This window comes from Thalia democratica, chromosome 2, assembly GCF_965202585.1.
Source record: "Thalia democratica chromosome 2, ktThaDemo2.hap1.1, whole genome shotgun sequence".
NCBI classification, from domain to species: Eukaryota; Metazoa; Chordata; class Thaliacea; order Salpida; family Salpidae; genus Thalia; species Thalia democratica.
Genome location: NC_139166.1, coordinates 59,110,447 through 59,119,714, shown reverse-complemented (window position 1 = coordinate 59,119,714; position 9,268 = coordinate 59,110,447). Strand labels below are relative to the sequence as shown.

Genomic DNA, 9,268 nt, shown 5'->3' with positions numbered 1-9,268 from the left:
AATATAAAATTTAAGAAATATATTAGAAGTGATAGTTTGTGAGTTATTACTTTTCTTAAAGTTTTTATACACAGGGTGGCCACTAAACCTGGAATTTGACAATTTAGGCTAAAAAACCTTGAGTTGAAGGAAATTTGAAAAAAAAACTAGAAAATCTGGAATTTTGAACAACAGTTTCAAAAAAAACTCGAATTTTAAACTATTTTTAACTGTTAAGTAGTAAAACTTTATTTTGACACAAAAAATGTATCACATAGATAAAAAAATATTTGTATTTAAAAAAATATTATCTATAAAAATAAAATGTTTGAAATAGACCCAAAAACGTGTACTATCAAAAACTTAAAAGAAATTCAGAAAACCTGGAAGAAATTTCTCAAGAACCTGTGTCCACCCTGTATACAGTTTTAAATTCAATTTTATAATAAACAGGGTAGAAAAACTTGAAAAATAAATCAAATAAATGCTGGCTGATTGAAAAGTTTACTGATGTTATTTACAATTTTATTTCTTAAATAACAATAAACAATTACACAATTTGAGTTTTAAATTATCCTAATGTTTTGAATGCGACTTGTGCATGAAACACTGTATATTAATAAACTCTAATTGTAAAACTATTTATTTTTATATAACTTGCTCCTAACTGTAACAGCTATTTGTGTAGGAAAAACTAACTTGATAATAAAATTTTGAGTTAATTTTATTTTCTTATAAGCTGTTTTCAATTTAGATATTTATAGGGGTTTTTCAAGATTTTTTATGTTTTTTTAGAGATCTAAATACTTTTTGTATGAACATTGTTTTCCACAATAATACTAGAATTAAAAATGATACTAATATTAATCTGATAAAAATTTAAATTACACCACATTCTTTGAAAATTTTTGCTACCTAATAACTAACATAAAATGAAATATATGAGTAACAAAATATTAGTGAAATTATAATACTGAGTTTTTTTTTAATTTTACTTTAAACATATTGTAACCTAGTTGATCAAAAGTTTTAATTTAATAGATGTAGTTAATGTTAAGTAATACATGTTAATTTTAAACATTACATTTTATTTTGTAAATTTCTTCTTGAAAAAACAGTTTTCAATCTTTTTCCAGTTTTTTAATATACATAACAATATCCACATGGAGGCACTTGTGTTTGTAGAAGAGCATAAATATTCAAATCCAAACCAAAAATTCACTGGAACACTTTTGAAAGGTATCAAATATTACTAATATTACTTATTTGTCATTTAATGACCTATCAAAATTTTCATTTAAGTTTTAAACTCAAAGAACTAACTTTTGAAAAACTTATTAAATAATTGTTTAACTTTTTTTTAGTCCATAGGAGGGTCCACCTTGATTTTTACAAGTTGATCTTATTTTGTAGAGTGAAGTCTGAGCTATCAGACATTTTTAACCGCTTAACAAAATTAAAAGTTACTTTCAAGATATAAGCCTTAAAGTTTGTGATCTCAATAGGTTCCTTTTAGATGGCACAAACCAAAAATGCAAAAAAAAGACTATATTACTAAAAAATTATCTTCTCCTTCTTTTTTGAACCAATCTTATTTAAAATTTCACAGTAAGTCCATTACTAATGTTTAAATCAATTCAATACAGGATTTTTTTTGTTTTGAAAAATAAAATTTAATTAAAAAAAACCACCTTAAATCTTTTTTTAAATTGCATTGTTTAAAGTCTTTTAAACTATAAACAGAATTTTTCCTAAAAATTTGAGATTTTTAGCTCGAAAAATAGTGAATAAGATATATTTTTAATAATTTTTTTAATATCTGAGAATATTGTAAAAATGAAAAAAGTGGGTTCCATACCCTTGTATTGGATTCTTTTTATAAAAAGGTATATCTCGTAAGCTAATTTAAAAAAACTATTTTATCAAAACAGGCTTGTAGTTTATACTTTAAGCTTTCATATAATAGCAAAAATTTTTTTTTTGTTAAAAAAAAATCTTAGTAAATACCAAGTATAACAATGCTTTTAATTTTATTTTAAAACAAAAATATATAAAGTCTGAAAATAGTTGCAATTATTTACAACTTTTCATTCAAAAACGTATTTATAGTATTTTGGTTGTTTGTATTTTTGACGTGAGTATAAAAACAACTATATTTATCTACTATCTTCTAGAAAATGCAATTTAAAAAATAATTAGTCATATAAACATTTTGTGTTAAAAAGGTCATTAATTTTATGTATTGTGTAAAACTTTGTTAATTTTTTTTTTCTAGATAGAAAAATACAAAGTAGTTAAACAAAAAGAAAAATAATTGTGAACGCAATACTTAAATTTAATTAGAACTATTGTAAAAAAAAACAGTTTTTGTTATGTTACTTGGGACTAAAATCATACTTTAACTTTAAACTTTCCACAATAATAGTTCAACTACAGCTTATATTGTAAGTAATATTCAACTTCAAAATGTGTACAATTTGGAATTACAATATTTTCTGTTGATTCATACTTAGTTATTAAAAATTTTCCAATAATTTTACTATTTTGTTTTTTCTAAATAACAAAGATTTCTAATAAATTCCATATACTGTTAAAGAGATTATTTTTCATTTAATATTATTTCATGTTCTACCTGAGTAAAACTTTTGATTTTTTTTTACTTAGGTCTACAAAACTAAGTAAATGTCTTTGTAAACTAGATTCAAAACAGTCCTCTTTAACTACTACTTTTTTAATAACTGTAACAAACAAACAGGTAAAAGGCATGGTATAGGGAAGCAGGTATTTTCCGACGGTTCCGTTTTTGTCGGTTCTTTTGCAGGGGGACTCCCCTACGGCATGGGGATGATGTGCTACTGTGACGGGTCTGTTTTCGAGGGATTGTTTGAAAAGGGCCAGTTTTTTGGCTTGGGCCGCCACACCTTGAGCAACGGCGATCAGTTGTTTGGGAACTTCATGAACGGCAAGTTGCATGGAAAAGGTTGCTTTGTGTTTTACAGTTGCTTTTTATTTTTATTTTGTTTGAAGTACAGCTGCTGTTTTTTGTAAATTTCATCATTTTAAAGTTCCTTTGAAATAACTAAGTAACAAAGATTATATACACAATTTATTTAAAACCACAGTTAAAGTATTATATAAAGTTAAACCAACAGTTAACAAAAAATTATATAAATCTAGTGATAAACTAATTAAGATAAATATGATACTAAAGTAATTTCTAATTTTACAAGTCGTTTTGTGAATTTATTGCTTACTTTGGTGACAAGACCAATGACTGCTAAATCTTTATGTAGAAGTTTTAATTAGAGTAATTGTATTTTTATTTGTTTCATCTTCATAAGTCTTTTTTTGTCAACTAATATCAATCTTCAGGAAATGTTCCTTGCATTAATTTTAAAAATCCTATTGTAAGAATTGAAAAAATTCAAATTTAAGAGTTTTATGACCAATAAAAAATAATTTTTTAAAAATCATAATTTTACTCAAAATAAAAAAATTCTACAATAGAAATGTTTGTTATTTAATTATGATCGAACTAAGATAATTTCAGAAAGATTGCTTTAAAACTGTAGGAGAATATAGATTTTTAATGAAATAGTATGTTTTACTTTTGTCCTTCCATAAGAAACCTATTAAGCTTTCCTACTTTGAACCTTCATATCTCAAAACATATTTGAATTTTATAAAACTGTTTTGCCCTTAATTTAATGAATGATATTAACTAATATAAGTACTATAGTCTGTATTAAAGTTAAAAAAAAAGTTACACAAAAAACAGTATGTCTCAAAAAAACATTGTACTTTCTTAAAAGTCAAGTCTGGCTGCCTTTACTTAGTTTAATTCAATATAATTAAGTGGGTTTTATCTAAAAAAATTGAGTTATCTGCCACTAATATGTTCATATTTATATAAATTATAATAAAACTTTAAATTTATAATTTTGTAAGTTTGTATATATTTTATAGAACATCAACGTTTTGTGGATTATGTATACATAATTTTGTTATGGTTTATAATTTAAAAATTGTAATTTAGTGTTTTAGTTCTTTTTGTTGGGTAAAAATTTAATGTTATCATTTTTGCTAGCTTTCTATCAATAATTTTGAGTACATATTAAATCCTTATTTAAATTTTCTAGAAAACATTTTCAATAAAATCTTGTACTTAATTTAAACAATTAAGATTCAATCTAAAAAAATCTAAATGAGTTTTTAAATAGAACAAGTTATAACTTAAAGAATATATTTTTGATAAACAAAAAAAAATGTTATAAATCTAAAATAATTTAAAAATTGACATTATTTAAAGCTATGGCACATTTAAACACTAACTAAAAACCAAAAATTATTTTAATCTATTTAAAAATTAGTTGTCAGGTAGCCTTAAATTCACTTTAAGCTAGAAAATGCCTTAAGAATGTTGAAACTTCCACTTGGACTAAAATCTATTAGATTTAAATTAACAAGTTTTCCTCATGTAATTTTTACATGCCGTATGACTACTAAAAATTTATTAAAAAAGTAATTTATTTTTCAAGAATATGAAGTAGACTTAAAGTTAATTTGAACTTTGTCTGTGTTTCAAAATTTTGTATACTCTTTTTACGTATTTTAAAATGCTTGTGATTAAAATATTTTTTTTGTAATTCTGAAAGCTTTTGACTATCACAAAAAATTCTGAATTTGTAATAGATTTACATAACTTGAAGTATTAAATTTGGCTGCTCTAAAATAAATATTGTGGATAAAGTTTAACAATGTTAAAATATTATTATAATTTAGTAAACATTAGTAAATCTGACTTTCTGCTACATTTATAAAACAACAATTTTTCATTCTAACTAGAAATCAATCAAAACTACCCTAAGTACAAGTACTTTATTTTATTTTTTAAGTAGTTTAAACTGATATTTTATCATTTATATCTACTAAACTAGAACTAATTAAAAATGTAATATGACTTAATTTTACTTTGTTTTCCGTTTTTGATACAAAATAATATCTTGAAAATAAATGAGTTTTGTTCGACAAACTAAATTTTAAAATTTTGTATTTAAAATTGGGTTACTTTGACAATTTTTTTTTATTTAGGTTAAGCTTTTTTAAACAAACCTTTAGCCGTCTGAAAGTAGTTTTTGTAAATTTTAATATCATTCAAAATATTATTTCTTTCAAGTTTTTATTTCATTATCTACTGCGTAGGACACAAGGTGGCTATTTAATTTTTATAGTTATGGGATTATCCGTAGAGCTGTGTCATTATTTTTATATTGAAACAAATTATAACTGATTAAACAAGTTCGTTTCATATGATCATGTTTGCTGTTGCTCACATACCTTGATAAATTTGTTGGAAATTCAAACTATATTTGATGTGTAAATATCTAACTAAGAGTATATGTTGTATCATAAGTAAAAAGTTGTTGAAACTAAAGGAATCACTTGAAATCTCTAAAAAACTATAACTAAATAAAAGGGATCTAGTATTAGTTTTTTGAACGACAAAAAACGCTCAAAGTATTCGGTCCTAGATCCTGGTGCACGAATAATCTTTCGTTTATCGATTCGTACATCACAGATACCTTATAACGTCTTATTTAGAATATTTTTAGAAACTTTTTTATACGTATAACTTTGTTAGTCACTTCTAATCATTACATTAAACGTACGTCATTGCATTAAGGATTGGTATTACATAACTATGTCAAATAAATCAGGAAATAATTTTAGCATTATCAAAAAAAAAAGTTCTTAGATATCATCAATTACAAATACTTTATTTTTGTTCATTATTCACAAAATATCCTGTCTCAATTATTCTCAGCCTAGACTAGCTCAGACTAAGCTAGGATAAAACATTAACTTGAGAGTATAGCGTTTTTATATACATTTTTGACATTTTGCATTTCTAATCTCATTTTTTATATGAACAATTTGACTGTGTGAATTTGCTAAGTCAGAAGATAGTTAAGATAAGAAATTTTTCGAATAATAATTATAAATAGAGTAGTTACAATAATAAATAACTTCGGTAAGCAAAAAAGGAAATTAACTTTTTTTTTTTTTGTTTCAGGCTATATTTATGTATGTTTTTTTAACTTTTAATAATTTAATAAATTTTTATTTGACAGAGTGTTATAACTATGCTTAAAGAATATATTTTTTGTATTTAAAAATAGTACATCTGACTTCAGGAAAAAGTTTTACGCTAAAGCAAAAGTTGTTAACTCTTTATTTTTTAGTTGGTCATCAATATTTTGTTTATTTTCGTTTACTTCTAGTTTAATAAATATAATTGTTAGTCCTTTTTTGATTTATGTTTAAATTAACTGAATCAAATATACCTTTAACATATAAAACTAAAAAAAGTTGTTTTAGTAGACCTTTTATTTTACTCTTTTAAAATTGGTTAGTAATACTCGACTTTATGCTTAATTAGGAATTTATTGTTTTATTTAGTTTAAGTCAAACTTAACAGGGTTGTCAAGAAACCTGGATTCCTGAAAAACCTGGAATTTGACAATTTAGTCAAAAAATACTGGTATTTTGAAAAAGAAACCGGAATTTAAGAATATTTTTTCATGTAAAGTAACAAAAAATCGATTTGGTACAAAAACTCTATTATAACTAGAAAACATTTTTGGTATTATTATATAAAGATTATCATTTTTAAAACATATTTAAAGTAGCTTTACAGTTTTTATTTTCGTTCTTTTTATACTATTTAAGACTTTTTTTTAAGTTTAATTTTATAGTAAAAAGTGACCAAAAAACTTTTTTGTTAAAAACATGGAAGAAATTCAGAAAACCTTGGAGAAATTTACAAAAAACTTTTTGCAACCCTGACTTAAATATGTTAGTTATGTTAGATATTTTTTACAAAAATCTACTTATAACATTTTCTACTGTGTATTAACTATACAAAATACATCAGGGTTCGTGCGCGTCAGGCTAAGTCAGGCTAAATCAGTTTTTTTATTTAAAAATTTGAGAATCTCAGTTTTTCTCAGTTCAAATGCTTCAAAATTTTTGATTAAAAAAAGTGAGAAATCTTTTTAAGATCAAATTGGGATGTGAATTTATTTCTAAATAATGATTTAGTTATTAAAGACAAAATCAGTCACTACTTACGAAAATAAATGCTTAAAACCTTTTGTTGAATCTCTAAAAAAAATATAAGAATCTTCATTATTTTGTTTTGAGTAGATTATATACGTCATAACTATGAAAATTCATAAAAAAAATACAATTTAAACATTACAGTTTAGTTCAACAACTTGGCTGTTTTGTTTGAACTTTAGTACTCGTGTAAGCGTTTCATTTTAAGTTTTAATAAAACACGATAATGCATGTTGTTTTATTATAAATCTTCTGGTTATAATGTTTTTACTTAGTTCTTAATTAAATTGAACAGTTGTGTTTAATAATATATATTAAATTATTACACTAGTAATAGATTAGATATAACACTTATTTTAAAACTTATCACTGAATTTGTTATGTTAAGTGCATAGGGGGTCAATCTCTTTTTTTCACAATTTAGTCTTTTTTTATTGAGTTGTAACTAGTTATGAGTTGCTTTTTGCAGACTTTTAAAGCTCTAAATATTTTTGAAATAAAGCTAGTTGAAGTCGGGGACTACAATAGTACTAATTAAGACCCCCCAATATCTAAAATGACTTCTTAAGGGGATTTTCCTTACTTTGAAAAAATGTCAGGCTAAATTAGTCCCAGTCAGGCTAAATGAAAAAAATTTCGCGCACGAACCCTGTACATAGTTAATTTATGTTTTTTAACCACTTATTTCACATGTGTAGTATCTACCAAGTATAAATAACTAGTATTATACACTTAGTTTATAATTTTTAACTTTTATTTCAATTTAGTTATGTAACAGTTTATACAACCTTTAATGTTTTTATCAAAATATGGTATAAAATGTTTTAAGTTGAATTTAGGTTAGTCTTAATTGTTTTACAACACGTAATTTATTCTTTTAAGCCGTTACCAAATATTAATAAGTTTATTTTTAGCATAATTGAAAAAAAGGACAACTTCATTCATTATTGTCTTGTATAACAAATAAAGTTTTTTTGAAATAACTAAAACTTCTTTTAAATTGTAAACTTTTGTAGTAATGATATGATAAAAATTCAAAATTTTGATTAACTCTATTTCAAGTTTTTATGTAAATCTGTTCATGTTGTAAAATATTTTTAGGAGTTTACATTTTCGGTGACGGGGGTTTCCGGGAGGGAATGTACGAAAATGGTCGTTTTGTTTCCAGGGGCAAGTGCAGGGCCGAGCTGAAGCGCGAAGTCGACCACGTGACCAAAGCTGTTCAGCGGCACATTGGGGATTTTCTCAAGAAATTTCCCATCACATGATATGTGAACACCGAGCTGCGAAAACTTCTAAATTACAAAAGTTTTGATTGGTAGACTAACAGGGGCAATATAAAAATTTATAAATTTGCTACAATTTTTTTACAGGCTACAAACCCTTAAAAATACCTATAAGTGCAGGTAGGTTGTCCAAAAAGAGTTAACTGATCTTTAAACTATAAAGTAACTGATTAAGAAGGGTTATAACATGATGTGATTATTTTGTAATAGAAAAAGTAAAAAAATATATTATTTTAAGTATCAATTGAAATCTAAATTTGAGTACATGCAAATATGGTGATGGTATATTTTATATTAAAAATAATTTTTAATATTTCAATGTTTTTGACTAATTTTTATGTTTTGAAACTCTAGTAACATGATCTTTAACAAACATAAGTACCAGTTTCTAGCAGCTTTCAATAAAATCTATATTAATTCAAATGTTTTATATTTTATTTATATTATTTTTTTATTAATTTTTTATATTTATTCTTTTTTGTTGCAGTAAAAATTTTCCGTTACGACCCTGGTTTTTTATTAAAACATTTTGTAAATTTCAAAAAGTAAATGCTAGTTATTATAACTTAATAGTCTCAGTTAAAAAAAAACATTTTTTCTGTTTATTACAAATTACTGTGCACTTGAGTGTTTTGTATAAAAATATCTCAGATGCTGCGTCATTTTCAAACCGTTTTATTTTCTCCTTCTCCTACCTAACACGATCTTTTACTTGAACCCTTTTTTTTCTAACGAGAATTATTAAATGTTTTATTTTTTTTCCCTTACCAAATACTCAGAATAGTTCAGTTGAGACTAGGTAGTTTGTTTTTCAAGTTCATGTTATTTTTAAAATAAAACAGTTCTTAGGTCTCTTGCTAAAGCAGATTTTTTTACTTTTTGCT

At 24.2% G+C, this 9,268-nt stretch overlaps 1 protein-coding gene across 1 annotated transcript; it reads left to right on the top strand.

Annotated features, from left to right (window-relative positions):
- The first annotated feature begins 1,119 nt into the window (after nt 1–1,119).
- On the top strand, nt 1,120–8,887 carry LOC145829630 (uncharacterized). The gene is made up of 3 exons (XM_082937479.1): nt 1,120–1,218; nt 2,735–2,959; nt 8,200–8,887. Exons 1-3 carry the CDS (start codon nt 1,143–1,145, stop codon nt 8,364–8,366), a joined length of 468 nt encoding a protein of 155 aa, XP_082793605.1. The 5' UTR covers nt 1,120–1,142; the 3' UTR covers nt 8,367–8,887.
- Nucleotides 8,888–9,268: the final 381 nt, after the last annotated feature.

What these genes read in the sequence shown, in the direction of transcription:
- LOC145829630 (XM_082937479.1), top strand. Translation starts at nt 1,143, where the DNA reads ATGGAGGCACTTGTGTTTGTAGAAGAGCATAAATATTCAAATCCAAAC. An exon ending in CACTGGAACACTTTTGAAAG is followed by an intron (nt 1,219 to 2,734) that starts GTATCAAATATT and finishes ACAAACAAACAG; the next exon opens with GTAAAAGGCATGGTATAGGG. An exon ending in CGGCAAGTTGCATGGAAAAG is followed by an intron (nt 2,960 to 8,199) that starts GTTGCTTTGTGT and finishes AAATATTTTTAG; the next exon opens with GAGTTTACATTTTCGGTGAC.